General features: G+C 38.7%; 1 protein-coding gene across 7 annotated transcripts in view; it reads left to right on the forward strand.

Moving 5' to 3' along the window:
• LOC113476639 (catenin delta-2) overlaps positions 1-17,947 on the forward strand; it is a 266,375-nt gene that overhangs the window by 212,721 nt on the left and 35,707 nt on the right. For all 7 annotated transcript variants that reach the window (XM_026842472.1, XM_026842471.1, XM_026842466.1 and 4 more), the window contains 2 exons: positions 13,392-13,602; positions 16,980-17,064. In XM_026842472.1, coding sequence (XP_026698273.1) covers positions 13,392-13,602; positions 16,980-17,064 — 296 coding nt within the window. The remainder of the gene's footprint in view (positions 1-13,391; positions 13,603-16,979; positions 17,065-17,947) is intronic.

Genomic DNA, 17,947 nt, shown 5'->3' on the forward strand with positions numbered 1-17,947 from the left:
TTTTTGTTTCATTTTTGCTACTGGAAGTATGAAGGTCCATGGTCAAGCATGACTAAGCTGGGTACCTCATTCGTGCATTTGCACCTCAGTTTTACACGTTTAGCCCTTTGGGCAACAGGAGCAGAGATGGGCTAATCTTTCTAACGTAGGGAACTTAGTCTTTTATTAATTAATCAGTGAATGACCCTGTTAGTTTATGGCTGTCCTTGAATTTTATTCAAGATACAGGCTCTGAATTTCCTTTTCTTCTCAAAATCCTGACAAGTCCTCTGCAACCCTAAGAAAGATAAAAAACTTGTAGTCCAAGTTTACGGATTTTGCCGCATAAGGCAGTAATTCAGCTCCGTGTACCATAAGAATGCACAGTGGTGGTGTTTAGAGTTCACCTGCTGCTTGGTAGATCTGATGTGCAACATGAGGAAAATAAATTGCCTCATTACTTACTCCTCTCAGGAGAAAAGTTACAGGATCTCTTAGATTGTGTGCTACTCAGGGTGCTTTTAAAGTGATATGTTTTATACATTATTTGGATTCCATAACTCAGGATTATTCTAGCAAATAATCAGAGTGCTAATTTTAATTAGAGGAAAATGCTTCTATTAGCTTGAGTATGTGCAAAGTCATATATTTGTGTGCAAAATTTTTCAAGGTGACACTGACAACAACGGTTGCTTTGACAAAGGAAACAATACTCTGCAAATTTATTTTATTATTTACAGTGGAGCAGTCCTTCAAGAAATAGTTTACCTTTGTGAATATGGTCCCCTGAATCTCCTGTGGTTAGGAGGTCAGCATTTTATCTGACCTCCTGCCTGTTCATCTGACTGAGAGCATTTATTTTTCTGCTTTGCTTTTTGTTAAGTGAAGTCTATTCTAGCACTTTAAACCTGATCTCCCATCCTTCCCCTGCAATGCAGAGTGTAGTTTATATTCTGCCATGTCACAGGGAAGTAGCAAGGCTGCTGAGTACATGTAAAATTTTCACTCTGACTCCACCCTAGTCTTTCAGAACACTCTGATCATTTAGAATAAGGCACATGAAGCCAGGGACCCAGCTGCGTTCAGACAGATCCTACTTTTCCCCAAGTCTGGAGAGGCTTGCCCAATTCTCCCCCTTTCTTTGGTAGTAGCAGAGATCAGCCAGTGTTGCAGAGGTCTGAGAAAGATGAACTTGAAGGATCTAAGAGGTTATAGGCTTTGCCTTAATCAGAGCTCTCTCCAACCTGATGTCCAAGAAGGAGATCCCCAAGGAGGAGATCAAGTAACGTATCAAGTCTAACACATGGAGTCTCCGACTCTTGCCATGTGGGTAATCACATCCCCACGTAGGGGTAAGAGAAGGAAATCCAGTGAGTGCACAGTCCTGAGAATCCTCCCTCTGTGTCTTATTCAGATGTAGGTGAGCAGCTAGCTGTGACTTAGGTTAAAAAAGCAGTAATTTAGTGAGCTCAAATGGATGTCTGGAGGCAAGGTTTCTTTGAGGGCCACTAGAGAAAAGACTTGATCATCTATTAGCCTGAAGATGCCACATGGAGCTGTTACCTCGAAAGGAACAGCAGTAGCACAGCCCAAAACCAAGTCACATTGTGAACCTGTTGACTCCCACTATTTGAGGAACCACAGACAGAACTGTAGTGTAGAAGGTCTGTACTTTGATGGAGGTGTCGGGATTCATTTGTCACAATTTAACACAATTAATGATGAGCTGTACAACTAAGAAGAGCTGAGGAGGTTTTTTATGAGACATGTAAAAACTAGTCTTGTAATCAAAACAAAAAATAATATACATTAGTTAAGGAAGGTTATTGGATGCATTTTTGTCCTTCCCATGAGAACACAAGTTTATTTTCACTCTGCACTATATCCTTGCTTACATACCTACTGTATTCAGGCCTTAAATTGTAATAGCTTCAGGTGAATTAAAATATAAAACAATATAATTTGCTTTTTTCCAGTGACTGTGTTGCTAAGAACACAAAACATTCTGTTGAGAACAAGAATTAAACTGAGTCGGAACATTAACATTATCTACAAAATGAATTGTTCTATGAAAAATACCTAGTAAAACTGACTGTCTGTCCACTTTCTGCATGACCAGTGTGAGAGACCCCATTTCTAATAAACGTACCTATAGCTTGATTGCTACGGCAGACCTTTTATGGTCTCTTCTAGTTACACTAATGCATTAGCAGTTCAGCAGATGGACACCATGTCTTCATGAGGTCTTTGCTAACAATTCGTGCAGGAAAAAAAGCAAATACTGTATTATAGTCTTACTCTTTTATGGATAAATTTTATCTGAAGTTTTTTAAACAGCATTTTTTTCTGTTGATATTCTTCTACTTTTTCTTTTCCCTTCTCTCCTTCTCCCAGACATTGACATCTGTGAAGTTAGTGTGTGATTTCACTGAGTCTTAGTTACTAACCAGCATTTTGCTATAACATATAATTTATTTTATTGTATGGTGCACAATAAAGCAATGTGAAATACTGACGTATCCTTCAGTATTGTTGTTTCGCCATCATGGACAGATTAATTAATTTCGCTGTTCCATGTAGAGTTTTCATGGCAATGACAAGAAATGTTTGAACATTGCAGTGATTAAGGAATACACGAATGTTGCAGTATGACTTGGAGCTTCTGTTGGAAGAGTTGTTTTCAAAAGATGCTATCACTTTACCTAGATTTATATTTATTGAGCTAACACATTTACATCTATGCATTTTATTTAATCTTTAATAGAATAAATCATGAAGATCCATTTTGCTTTTATTTCTCCTAATATTTTAATGTGCATTTCTAAACATAAGAATTTTTGTATGCTTCACCATGATGTTGCCATAACTGCATATAAAAACATGGAAAAATAATGAGTCTTTCAGACCATACAGTGGGGACAAATTTATTCATGAGTTTCAGGCAATAATATAGCACAAGTAAAGAAGAAGAAAAATAGTAGCAAATAAATAGCAATTGCTTCATGGATGGTTAAAGCAGGATAATGTCTAGCTGCAATTCACTCTGGCTACATCAGTCTCCTGTCAGAATCTTGCTCTGTTTTGGACATAAGGTAAAAACCAAAGTAGAAAAGAAAAGCTACTTCTTTATGGATCCAATTTAATACCTTCTGACATTGGTAGACAGGCTTATTAATTTCAGTGGGTGTTAGATCAGGGCATAGATCTTGAAGCCTAAACTTATTTTTCCAAAAATAGATTAAATTCTTTTTTCTTCATTATGGCCTAATTTAAAGTCCCTTGAATCAGACCATTAACAAAATATTATCCTATCTCACAAAATAATACAGATAAAACTAAAGTTCCACTCAACACTCACATAGCACTTTTCCTCTTCAAAGCACTTTAGAAACACTGATTAATCATAACATTAATTAAATGACTACATTTTTTAAAATTCAGCCTTCCAAAAGCTCTACTCTCTGCAGGGAGCAGGGAAGAGGATAGCAAGGGATTAAAACCAGCTCCAGTAATGAGAAAATTTAGCCTGCAGCAATTAAACTGAGGAATCACTTCCCTTTGCAGAATCTTTTTTACCGTGGGCTAGTGGAAAGATGAAAGGAAAGATGACACTGCGGTCTACAAGAGAAATCTGTTGGTGTGTAAAGGAGCTGATTAGTTAGATGTATTTGCAATACTTGGGTCAACAGGTAGGCTAACAACTTCTTTCCATGCCTTTGCCAGTTTGTATATCTGGCAGGACATATAAACAAAATGAATTAAAAAGGAAATTATTTGAGTGATTGCCCACATGGGCTCCATCACTTCTGGATACAAAACCCAAGCATGCAAGATCAAATTCCTTGAATTCAAGAATAAAGCCTAGGTCTGTCATTTTTGTTCCCAACCAACCTACCAAAGCTAAGACTGCGAGGGAGACAGCCAAAGCCACCACCCAAATCCTTCTTTCTGGCCAGGGAAGGGGGAACAATAGAAGAGCAGTAATATCTGTGGGTTTGTGAAAGTATAGCTTAAAAATGTTGCTTCCTTTGCTGCTGAGGGTGACAAATAGAAGCTTACTGGTAAAGATTTTTCTCCTTTTGTGGACCCAGTAGTTGTTTTACATACAAGGTCAACAGATAATTAGGCAGGTCAAGATGGACTTGAACTGACTTGCTTATATAGTCTCAGTGTGGGTGAGACAGTCAATAATTAATGTTTGCACCTCTTCCCAAAATCACCTTCCAAAACCAGGTTGCAAGTCAGAGAATGCACCCTGGGTTGGGCTGCCTGTGTTTGATGATTGGTTTGCCTCTCCAACATGAGAGAGAGGATAGAGATTGTGCAGATGATATATGGAGTAACATTTAAACTAGAAGTATCCACTATGCTGGGCAAGAGGTGGTGTTAAGAAACAGGAATTCCATTTGGCCATGGTATCCATAAGTCCATGTCTGTACTAGTTTTTTGGCTGTTCTGCTGTGAGCATCTACTACCCCAAAGGAGAGTTAGTTTCTCCAGAAGTCCACTTTTCTGTGGCAGCATGCATCCCGTGACAGTTGCCAAAAAGACAGCAGCAAAGATGAAAGAGGCAGAGATGCACAGTAGGGTCTCAGTACACTGCTCTAGTTTTGTCATTAGCTCCAATGGAGCCATCTGAAGTGCTTTTGCATGCAAAGTGTACACACGATTTGTGTTGGGACAGATAGGCTGCATGAATTAGCAGTTTATGGCCAGTTAAAGAAAGAGCCATGGAAGTTCCTTAATCTCCAAGTTTTAAGACAACTGCTGGTATAAAGCCTGAATATCTGCAGTCTTGCTGTGTGAGAGAAATGCAGAATATGAAGGTATTCCATTGAGAGAGGAGTAACATCAGTATTAGGAGTAACAGTAGATTAAATAGATAGTTGTCTATGGAATTGAGATGTACAAGACAAACAACAATAGTAGTACAAGAGCAATAGCTTTTAAACACACCAGTATTTTCAAGTCTAAAATCTACTCTTGTAAGCTAGCTAAAATTTCCTTTAGTTCAGAACATTAAAGATCAGAAGCCTGGGGAGGGAGTCATGGACATGCAGGGGTGTAACAAAAACAGGATCTAGCCGAGCATCAAACTGAAGGTGTTTAAACCAATATGAGGAGAGAATGGCAGAGCTTGGCAGATAAGGCAGGTGCAGAGATATACACTTAAATATCAGATATGCAAGAGAAGGCAAAGGCACATGAAAGCTTAGCGGTTAAGACCCAAAGGGCTGAGGGGGTAGAGCTCAAGGAAGAAAAAATATCAGTCATGTAGTAGAGGGTAGAAGGGGCAGCCCTGTGAAGGTGAGTTGAAAGCAAGAAAAATGATCAGCCAGAGGAAAGCAGGAAATATATGAAATGGAAGAGTTACATACCTGGAAGCGGAGAAGGTGAAGGAGGAAGGTGGCTGGGTTAAAGTGCTGCTACATGAAAGAAAACCTGTGAAGGATCATGGATCTGAGAAAGCGATTTGCTGGAATGCAGTGATTGCATTGCACCCAGTTATGATTTCCCACAGCATGTTCAGGGTGAAAATATCAAAATGCTTCTCTTTTGTCTTTGTCCAATGCTACTAGCTTCTATACATACTGCTCTTCCATCCCTGTTACAGCTGTGCCCTTTGTCATTCCTAGGTCTCCTCATGCCATACCTCTCTCTTGCAAAATATAGAACCAGCATCTTTAATCTTTTTCAAAAGATGAAAGCTTCTATATTGTTTACGCTTTGGGATGTTTGATTCTTTTACAAGCAAATCTCAATTGACATTGCCAACACAGATATTGGTGCTTCATGTACTTTCATCATGCTATGAAAGTTTGAGGGTTTCTTCCCTGAAACTGTAAAAGATGACCATTCCTGCTCCCTGTGGGGCTTTATGTGCTACACTATCCGTGGCTGAATTTATTCTTGATAAAAAAGGTTTTAAAAAAGAAAATCAGATACGTCACATGTAATGAATGCATCAGGGAAGATACTGTTCCTTTTTGTTGTGGTCCATACCAAATACCAATCTTATATCTTGAAATCTTCCTGCCTGTCATCAGAGGTGGTGGAAAACTGAAAAGTGTGTATCATTTTTCTGAAGGGAAGAGGGAATCTGAGACCCCCACCTGATCTTTGTTCTGTCTCAGCAGCCATGAGCAAAGTGCACCTAGTGCTTGGGGGCACAGGAGGGCATATGTGTGTAACTGGTTTTATTCCTTCTGTCTTCTCAAAAAACAATTTATCTCTACAGTCTTAAAATTTCAGTTCAAATAAACCTGCAAGGAGGTGAAATCTGGCATTGTTCTTTAACTCAAAGCACTCATTATCCCAACTTAATTGGCAGGCTAGGCTTAATCTGGAGCAGCTAAAGCAGTGGCTCCAGCCCATGAGTTTTGAGGTGCTTACTCAAACCAGTCTAAATTAACTCATCACTCATTCCCTTACAAATGATTGAGCTGAGATAGTAATTTTTTGGATAGGGATAATTGCAGTACTATAGTCAAATTAATACTATGTAGTAAAATGTCTTCATATGCATTTACTCTGAAGTGCCAGAGATTATAAATGTTTGTGTCCATCGCTAACATAAGAAATAAAAGGACTTGAGTACCTAAAAAACACTTTGGCCCAACAGTGACAGCGAGATGCAGGTCCTGAAAGATAAGCATTGAACATTAAAGACCATAGGGTATCCCACCTTGTCTCCATCAGCTTTCCCAGAAGGCTGTGTATCTTCCATAGGTCTGCTGCCTCTGTGCAGATACCCAAAGAAATTTGAAACTGCAATTAGCCCCCTATTTTTGGACACATGAATTGCCCCCTACATGGCTAAAAATGGTTTTATCTCTCCTTTTACACCTAAATCCCAAACTGACCAAAAATCCTCTGTTCTCTGTCACTTGCTGGAAGTGATGGGGCCCATGCTTTTCAGTCCTACTCCTCAGGGATTTTTTCCACTTTTCTCTTCCAATGCTAATTCATGCACAGTGGTCTTAGGAACAAGAAACTGACCTGTTGTGATAAGCAACATCATAAACTATTAGCTAGCACTGGCCAGGCCCATGTGGGTTTGACAGTAGCCACTGCCTTTGAGTTTCATAAATCTGCTCTGTCAACAGCTTAAATCATGTCAAACCAGAAGTCACCAGACAAAGGGAAGAGAGAGCTGCTGTATACAAACTGTTGTGAATTACAGTTCCTTCGTGTGCAATGTACGCTGCATTTGGCAGTGCTGGAGACTATGTTATGTAGCTGGGTGGGTAGCAAGGTCACTGGCTTGGTGGTTGCAGTGAAAAGCCTGTTTGGAGGTCGTCAAGTCATTCAGTGCTGAGTGAGGGCATTAAACTTCGTGGTGCTACTGACTCTTGTTTCAGTTAGCACTGCTCTGTCTTCTGAAATAGGGATACTCCTTTATAAACCACCATTACCATGTCAGGTAGGTTATATCTTATTCTTGACTCACACCTTTCCTAGTGCTCCCCAAAGTCTGAGGAGTATTCATCTACTCACAGGGACAGGTGTCTCTCAACCTCAGTACTGCAGCTTTTCTTGCTTTCAAAAATGTAACTGTCTCCTTCCATCCACCTAACTGCTGGTCCAACAGCTCTGGCATTACCCAGCTTCATCTTCGTGGGTTTGCTTCCTCTGTCCTAGAAAAAACTGCACATGTTTGGCTCTAAGACCCAGTCTGACAGCATTTCTTACCTCTTAACCTGCTTTGCCTTTAAAATTCCAGGTAGTTTTTCCCCCTCAAGTACCCCTTTCAGTGACAGAAGAAAATCTCCCTATGAACACTAACAAACCTCTATCCTCTTAAATGACATTGGGGTTCACTGCTGCTCTGATGCCTACAAAATACCTTGTACTGACTGCCTTGGCAATCCAAGTCCAAAGTTTGCTACATATTTTACTGAGCGTAATAATTTTTTTGTGGGCTTTTAAGACACAACCTCTTGCACCTCAGAAGATTTCCAGTGTCCAGAGAAGGGGCAGAGTTCCTCTGGAACAGCTACAGCTGGACCCTGAGGGGCACTTTCAGGTGCTACACTAGTGCCAATAGTGATTAAAATTGCACCTTAAAACAATGGTATCTGGCAATAGAAAGCATGGTGCACAAATGAACTACTTATCAAATAAAGTAGTGGTACTCCTGCCACTGCTATCATGTGATGAATACACTCTAACTTATTAGACTGTCAGTTGAATGCACTGACGCATGATCAAAATTTCTTCCATCCAAATTAAGCACACAGTTTTGGCACATCTATTAAGTCAAGATTGAAAGTAGTAAGAAAAGGTCTCCCAGTAATATTCTTTCCATAAAGACTGTAACATACTGAAGTTGAATAGGATTGAAAACACAAGGATGATGAAAATGCACAAAAACACATATGTCTAGAAATTTAAGTTGAGCACACGTGTTAGAACAAAGGGAACAAAATTCACATATATTGACATACAGACACCAGTAGTTCTGGAATGGGATATCTGGAGCAGTACAACAAAATATGGTGGCAGTTTGCTGATTTTATATTAACTAGCTACACAATGTGAATTAATACGTATCTTTGAGGGGGAAAAAATAGTGATGTGTTACTTTTATTAGAGCAAGCTCTACCTCTCGGACAGGGTTCTTAGTTTGAATTAATACCTGTTGAGGTTTCTTGTGTTTTCAGAAGGTTAATCTCCCTATTCTTGTTCTTTCAAACTAGGAGCCATGTCACAACTATTTAAGAAATGTGGCAATGTGTCAAAGCCATTTTTCAGAGCTAAGTGAAAATCAAGTCAGTGGGGTTACATCAGCAGTGAATTTGTCTCAAGACAATAGTAAGAAAATATTTCCAGAAGTGTAACCTTACCTGTGGTGATTTTCTTCTGTTAAATCTACCAGAAGAATAGTTTGCTCTACTGTTTTGCTCTGAAGGCAGAATCTTTCTTAGGACAGCTATCAGTTTGATCCTATGAAAGGAAAAGTTTTCCAAATTAAGTAACAGAGGCATATGCTAAGGTGTTAATGAGACTTAATCATGCAAGGGAAAAGACATCAAATCTACATTGTTGAAATGTTTAGTAAGCAAACATTATCATCTTACAGTCAAAGTCAGTGTATGGTGATAGACGATCCTGCTCTCAATATAAAAGTGATGGAAGTCTGATCTTAGAAAAATAACAAATGTATAGTGTCAGAAAAATGCTATCCCAAACACCTACTGGACAACCCCTTCCTGTGACACTGCCCCCAAATTATGGTTATATTATGTGTTTTTTCCTTCCTTTATGAGTGAAGTTGTACAAATAAATATGATTTCTTTTTTCCTTGTCAAGCTGGTGGTTATGTTTAATCTTATTATGTAAAACCTCTTTAAAAGCATCAAATCATTTTTGGGTCTTAAAATGTGCAATGTTGCTCAAATGAAAAATCAATTTATTTGTAGATCAAAGCAGTTCTGTATGAACTGTAATGAAAATTAACAAAGCTAATTATTTTTAATAATCATTCTCACACACATCCTCCTGTCTTCCCAGGACTCTCATCAGTTCTTGCTTCTTCAATTTAGGGAGACTTCTTGAGCTGCAAGTTGAATTCCCCAGCCTTCCTACTAGCAGTGCTAGATAAAACGTTGCTGACATTACAAGATTAATTTCCATTATATGTTTCAGTTTGCTTTCAGAAGAGGTTCTTAACATCAAAAAAAAATTTTAAATGCAATCGCTCTACAGATTGTAACATACACTAATGCAAAAATCAAGAATTGCATGTGTTGTCAGCTGTGTAGGGCTGATGCAGCAGTAGCTGTGCTTTCATTGGCATTACTCGACACTTACACCACTCTAAACTAGAGCAGGATTTAATCTATAGCTAATGCTAAAAAACATGACTCTTGTCTCCTTCATGCCTATTGTAAAGCATCAGGAACATAACTCAGATAAAAGAAGTTAACAGATAACTGATCTTTTTTTTCTGTGAATGTAGTACAGTAATTTATGAACTAACTACATGTGTAGTTTTAGAAAACACATATAGTATGCAAGCAAGTTACCGTGGAATGTTTTCTGCAGTGTAAAGAATATTCCTTAACTTTTAACTTTTAATGACTTAACTCTACATTAAAGCAAATGTACTCCTTTTTCAATATAACTTCATATGTTTTTAATTAAATTAAGGACACATATTTTATGGCAACAACAGGGGTTTTTCTCTTCCCAAATACATTTCCAAATAGCTACCAAAGTCTTTGAAGTACTAAAACCATAGAAAATACATTAACAGTTACACTTAATAGAATTTAAGACCATGCAAGCAGTGGCTTAGATCAGCTCTATAGCCCAGCCACTCCTGTCTTCTTCCACCTGGTTGTGCCACCTTTTGTCTGGTGAACCTCTGGAAGGACAGTTTGAGCTGTGATGCCTGTCTGTGCAGCCAGCTGGTTTACCTGTACATGTGAGCAGCTCTGCTTTTGCTGCACCTCTGGGACAAGGCAGGGACGAGGAAGAGTCTGTCACCCACACAGGCAGCACCTGACAGGACTAGGGGCCTGGCATTGTCATTATGGGTTCTGATATGGGAGGACTCCACACTGGACACCAGCTTGCACAGCTGGTCTACAAAATCTGCACTGTGAGTCTTCTGGCACTCTATATCCAAAGGCTAAATTTGATGCATTTCCTTAGAAAAAAGAACCAAAACCACTCGAAATATATTTTAGTGTAAATATGCAACTGATTAAGAATTGAATAGTGTTATTGAGCTGGAATTACTACAGCCACTCAGAATAAGGGATGCTGTACTGTCCCTCTGTTACACATTATCTATAAAAAGCCTGGTTTACTGGTTTGAAGTGTATAATATGATTTGATCTTTTCGTGCCTAACAACTCTGTGCACAGCAGAAATGTTAGAACGGCTGAGTATTAACATGTACAGAATGCTTATAGCATGATTAGTTGTGTTTATTCCCATTTTCTTCCTGAGCTTTTCCTGATAGCTGCAAAGCCTTTATTTATTGTAAGAAGCATCTTGTGTGTCTAGATATGTGTACTGGTGTGAATGCTATTGCCTGAAATACTAGACCAGTTCCAGGAAAGAAGTCTGCTTGGGGCAGCCATCCAGATTTCCTTATACTCAGTGCTAAGGGACATAGTCTTTGGCTGCTAATGGAATAATCATTATCATCTGATTCCACCAGGGGACTGAAATGGTGAGACACTTCCTTGTACTTTAAGTGAGGTACAAAAGGAAAAAGGAACATTGGTCTGTTCTGGATGTGTGTACAGAATAAAGCTGAAAGTCTTGCTGATCTGATGTATCTACTTGTACTTACTCTTGACCAGTGCAGACACTGCCCTAGAAGAGTAAAAGCTACAGCAAATCATGGATTTGGGTTGGGTTTTTTTTGATACACAATCTCAGTTTACTATGTGCTACAGACTGAAGTACTCACTGTAAGTGATAAGCAACTATTAATGTGTTCTTGATACATAGAACAAATAGATGCAGATGTAAATAGCTTTTCAGGCTGTTCTTGAACAGTGTTTCATATACGTGTAGGGGAAAAAAGATTTTCAGTTTGTTCAGACAAACCATTTCTGAAAGAGGAAGTGGTATTAACATCTGTACTACACCTGATATTAATAATACTGCTGAAAAGCTAGTAATGCAAATGACCAATTAAATATTAAGTGCAAAGAAATAAAACTGTTCAAGGACAAGATTTGTATTTGTATTGCAGCATACAGTAAGATTCAAATCAACTGCACACATTTTGTTGGCAATGTTATGCTTTTTATAATCAGGAATGTTTTTACATGATACAGAGTGAGTAGTTTCTAAGATCTCACCACAGAATCTTTTGGATAACCTTTAAGTTTAACATTTTAGTACAGAGATTTTAGTCTTTATCTGTATTACAAACATTCTGTTCCAAGTGGCTGGCTATATTTCTACCACAGCAGGCAAAATTGTGAAAAACAAAATTAATTTAACATTTTATAGTTAAAAGATGTGATTTTCCTCTTACTTTTGCTTGTGAATGTGGACACACACAACTCAATTTATGAATTCAGAAATAAGATTTTTAATAAGTACTCACAAGTACTAATTGATCAGAACTGTTTTAAGTTATCAAAAAATCTGATTAAATTATCATATTATATACAATAATCATACCTGATTATTTCATTCATAAAATGTGATGTAGATTAGATTACTAATTATATTTATTTTCCCCAATTTTCCTGTCCTTTTCATCCTGCATGATACACTCATGGTGATTGCTGTATGCAAATTCCCAGAACAGCTGCACTGAAGGTGATTCAGAGTTGTTTCACTGACCTCAGCAACAACTTTGTCAGGCCCTCACCCTCTCTGAACTTCTGTTCATCACACTGAAGGACTGAGCAGCCATTTTACTCTAATAATGACCCTCTAGAACTGCTGTGAGGCTTCTCCTGTATCTGCTGGTGCTAACCCTGCCCTACATTTATATATATTTACATTTAAACTCTCTATATATGTAATTTCTCAGAACCTCTTCTTGTGTCATTTTCACAAGCCTTCAGGTGCAATTCTGGAAAAAAAAAATTGTTCATTTAAATATGAAAGAAGTTATAATAGTTATAGAATCATTTAGATTGGAAAAAACCTTTAAGATCATTGAGTCCAACCGTAATCAACAGAATTTCTTTTTCATGTCTTCAGTTCAATGCGACCATTTTAAAAATTCATTGCGCCTTTCATTTTAGGAGATTTTAATATCTGGAGGTTAGTGTTATATAAAGTAACTCCTTACTAAATATCAGGAATATGTCAGGAAGGCTTTTTTTCGGGTCAGTAGCATCCATACAACGAAGGATGTGGGGAAAAGGTGGTGTCCTTTCTGAGCGATAGTTTAAGAAACACTAATAAACCCATTTAGATTACTGCATGTAGTGTAGAATTAACCCTGTACAGCAAAACCGGTTCTTCAAGAGAAGACGTTTCAGAAATAACAACGATGTCATTGGCTTTACAATCATTGTAGTGTTTTTAACAAATGATGCACATTTCATTTATAGTAACAAGTTATGAGTTGTGTGGCGGGAGATGAGGACTTGCCAAATTCTGTAGGTTGTGGTATTCAGATTGTCTTTGTATATATACTTGGCCTTTACTATCATCATTTCATTCTCCTAAGGGCATGATGTAGCCATATCCAAAGTCTCCAACTGATGTAGTATGGAAATAACAAGAGAATCCCTAATGTGTGAAACGCTTGAACATACAGTCGTATAAATGTGTCTTGCTCCAAAATAGTATCAGTAGCCAATTAGATTACATGCAATGATTCAAATGGTGCTAATAGTCTTGCGTGTTTTCCCTGTACTTCTTCTCCGTCACCCTTTATTGCTGTATCTTCTGAATTCTCCCTTCGTTTTCTTTCAACAAAGGCAAGTATGCCATGAGGGATCTGGTCCACCGACTGCCAGGCGCTAACAACAGCAACAACTCAGCAAGCAAGGCCATGTCTGATGACACCGTTACTGCCATTTGCTGCACTCTGCATGAAGTCATCACTAAAAACATGGAGAATGCCAAGGCCTTACGAGACGCAGGCGGCATTGAGAAACTGGTTGGCATATCTAAGAGTAAAGGAGACAAGTATGTTTTGCAAATCACCTTGCACCTTTTTAACCTCTCCAATAGTTATTACTAGACCTGAATGTGTTTGCCTCCTCTGTGCAATCGTGAGTTGAATTCTTTAGTTTCATCAGAAATTATATGTCCAGTGTGAAAGGTGACAAGAAACAGACAATGCCAGTAGCAAAAGTCTCTGCTGTGGTTTATTTTTGACATACCATCAGCAGTGCATGGAGTGCACTGCATGTGCAGTTTAAGGAAGAGTAATTATCTGCAGTAACCACTACCTCTAAGCACTTCCAGAAGATCCTGATAAACATTAGGGACCAGAGCTGTTGGATTGCACCCTGCAAAAGGGGTGACATGCAGGTGGAGGGATCCTGTGAAAGGAAGGGACCTCACCACAGTTCTGTTACTGCTCCTCTTTCTCTGGGAGTGAAGAATGTAAAGTCACTGTCCCTCTTCACAGCACCCTTTTCCCTGCCACCAGCTTGCTGGAAAGGTGGGGCATAGTAGAAAAATGGATCCTTGGATTTTCCTAACACCTTGCTTCTGAGAGAGCATTAGGATACCTGCAGGCTACTTTGTGAGGCACCAAAACATGCAGAAATCTTACACGAGTGGGACATTTCCAGACCAGCTATGGTTTCATCTTGTCTGTTTTCCTATGTACGCACTCTTCATGAAGAGTTCACTCTTTATCCTTCTTTTGCCTAAAACAGATAGCCTGGTTCTCATATTTGTCAACCTGCAGAAGTATAGTGCCATGGGACTATGGCAGTTTGAAAACAAAAAGCCTTCACTGTAGTGTACAAAACCCATCAGTCCACCTACTTGAAGCTGTCATCACACAGCCTACTGCAGCACCAGAGCTCTAAAAGAGCTTCACAAAGCCAGGCCACAACCTGAAGGAAAGATTTATGCACCCTACATTTGGTATGAGAACTTATGCTCACCTATGTAATCGGAGCATTGCCAATATAATCACATTTCTTTTCCTCTATTGTCACCTTTTTCTTTTCATAACAAATTCATTATTGAAACATTCTCACATTCTAACTGTAAGGGGTAAAAATTAATAGTGTAAAAAAGTATTTGATTCCAGTTGTGGGAGCTCCCCATGCTCTGCCAATTTATTTACATTTGCATTTTTAATATTATTAAATCTATTTAGATTTTTAATTTATATTTTCTAGATCAAATGTACTGATAGTGCAAGCAGGTTCATATCCATTTCTCTTAAGTTGAATGTGTCTTTCCTCAGGATAATGCATTTGTCTACCTGTTTATTATCTGGTAGAGATTATTAATACCTGTTGAGTCTGGAATTTTCAAAGTGTCAAGAGGAGTTTTAGAAGGATCCAAGGGTATAATTCCCTGTCTAAGTATAGCTCATAAATGTGAAAGACATATCTATGTTGACTGAAAGTATTTAGCCCAGGTAGTGTTGAATAATCCCAGAATGCCCTCCCAAATCGTTATATGTATCCCTCCTCTCAAGTACTTTGAGTTGCGGTCCTGTGTTATTACTATTACAGGTTACACAGTTCTAGAAGAAAACCTGTCAGCTCACAGTGCTACAAATGCCAATCTTCATTGAAAGTTCCATTTTTCAGCTTTCAGAAATGTTAGTATTGTGCACCATTGCTTTGGTTTGGTTTCTTACAGATAATCCATTGTTTAAAAATCAGAATTGTTGATTGTCGGACTGATAGGAAATTCTGGCATGCACACTTTAATACAGTAAAATGCTTTAGTATGAATTTGTCTTGTCCAGTATAAAGCGTCTGCTTCTACAAGTGCAGGATACTAGCCTGGCCATGCATCCTGGTATGTATCAGTGCCAGGAGTGTGGGGCTGGCCCCGCTATCCTTTGGAAAATTGCCCAGGGCTTGAGTGCTTTCCCTGTATGACAGCATGATAGAACTGATGTTCATAAGGTCATACTGGCCAAGCCCATACTGGCCTCGCATAGTTCCTGTTTCTTCTCAGTACTCACATTATGGTTGGCACAGTTATTTTCCTGGTTACTCCATGCTACCAGCACCCCACTAGCCAGTACAGCTGGGAGTATAATAAAAACAATTATGCTTGAAAGGGTTTATCATATTCCTGTTTATTCACCCATTACCTACCTACTGTTGTACTCTGGGTGAGAAATGGAAGACCAGGGTGGAAAACCACCAAATAAATTACCAGGAAAATACTGTTTATGTTAATTGAATCAGTTGTGTCATGAACATTGCTTTACCAGCTGGAGTGTCAGCCTCCCAGTAGTCCTTCTCAGAGATCAGAGGATGCACCACAGCCTGATCCCTGAGAAGAATTCCTGCCCAAACCAGTGACATATGTTTCTGGTTTTCTGATTTCCCTTTGTTTTTGCAATCTGTGTGCCTTTTCCGAGTAAAACATGAATCACCTCAATGACTGCCCCAAACTCAGTCAATCTTCCCTCTGGACTTTGGCCTTTGCAAGGTTTTCTAGCACTCTACTGCTCTGTGTGTATTGTTGGTACAGCACAGTGTATGCTTCCTCAGTGGGCTGAGTTATCTTCACGGTCCTTTTCTATTTGACCCTTCTTCACTGAGCTGAATACTCTCTGATATATTTTTTTTTTTTAGATTTTTTTTAAAGTTACCTATCCCAAGAGGATAGGTAACAAATAGGACTCCAACTGACTGTAACAATCGTTAATAGATTCTTGCAAAACCTTTCTGAAGAGAAAGTCCATGTGAAGTTATATATGGTTTTCAACATCACGTTGTATTGCCATCATAAAAGGGTAATCATGTGAGCAAGATGCAAGTCATAATTTGAATTCCTAATGAAATTTCTCATGCCTTTTTATAATCAGTTGATTTTCTGCATCTTGGCTCTGCACTTCAAAAACAGTGCTCATCACCCACCTAGAGTGTTTCTTTTGGCCACTGATAAGAGGCACTTAATGCCTTGAGCACACTGTCAAGAGCTGAAGTTTGGCAGCTTATAGAGAAACTCTGGCTCTAACTTCTTGTCCTTTATGCCGGAAGTTGTAGCCAGGACGTCTTAGACGTACATAATACCAGTTGGGTCCTCGACGATTTTGCCGATTCCTACCTCTCCAATTCCTCTTACTACGCTCTCAGCATGAATTCTTGTTCTCAGTGTGCTGAGGGACACACATTTCGCTCCTCACTGAATAATTAGTAGTATAGAAATAACATGTATTGCCCTTGCTTAAAAACACTTTGGTCTCCAAGATGCCAACCAAAGATCTTACAGTACATTTGAAACACTTTAATTGTGGGTTTAAATCCATAGCAATGCATTTGAAAATTGGGATGAATGGAGCCTTGTACTTAACAGTCTCTTTCTCACTATTTCTTTCTCTCTCCCTTTTTAATATATGTGTGTAACAGGCATTCGCCAAAAGTGGTGAAAGCAGCATCTCAGGTCCTCAATAGTATGTGGCAGTACAGAGACCTGAGAAGTCTCTACAAGAAGGTAAGGCTTGGGCTTTTTCTAGATTTATCATCTTTCATATGGTTACCCAAATTTGGGGGCTGGGAGTCTTTAGACTCATTTATGTGACTTGAAATTCACCTAGTTTAAAACATGATACTTGGACCTACAAGTTTTTCCCTCATTTCTACTTTTAACATATAATTACCTTTTGAAAATATCTGTGGCGGTGAAAAAGGGCTATGAATTTGGTTTTCAAAAGAATTCATACAAGAAGTGCTGGATCTGACAGGCCTGGAGAGTGAAGTTCTCTGTTCATAGAACAAATCTGCGCAAGTTCTTCTACTGTACCTTTCCTTCTTACTCCTCCCCACCCTGTCCTGAGGTGATTACCAGATTTCCAGCCCTTCAGCTCCCAAATTTCCTCATGAGAATGTAAACAAGAGTATCTGAAGGAGTGGTGCTTAGGGACCAGTTACATGTTGAGCTGGGCTGAAATTTGATAGCTTCACTTCCAATCAGCTGGCAGACAGTAGCATCATATACTTAGTTTTCAGTCTGTGGAGTCTATAGTACCATTCCCACAGGCCTGCTAACCTCTTAAAATGAATTGCAATACGGCAATACGATCATGAGAAACAACATCCCATACAGTCGTTAAAATGTGTCTACTTAGTAGATGACAACATTTAAAGTAATTCTCGCTAAATATTTCAAAACTGAATTACATTCCATGTGAGTATCACCCTGCAGATACAGTTCTCAAAGGTCTTCTTGCTACATGTAATTTCACATCTTATCTAATTGATATTTGTATTTGTAATATCAGCAAAGAGAGCTAAGACTTCATGTGGCACAAAGTTTAGGTCCTAGTTAAGGCTGAGGCATAAGTATAGTGAAGTAGGAAAATTTCACAGTGGTATAA

The sequence above is a fragment of the Athene cunicularia genome, assembly GCF_003259725.1.
Source record: "Athene cunicularia isolate RWA chromosome 2 unlocalized genomic scaffold, athCun1 chr2_part1, whole genome shotgun sequence".
Taxonomy (NCBI): domain Eukaryota; kingdom Metazoa; phylum Chordata; class Aves; order Strigiformes; family Strigidae; genus Athene; species Athene cunicularia.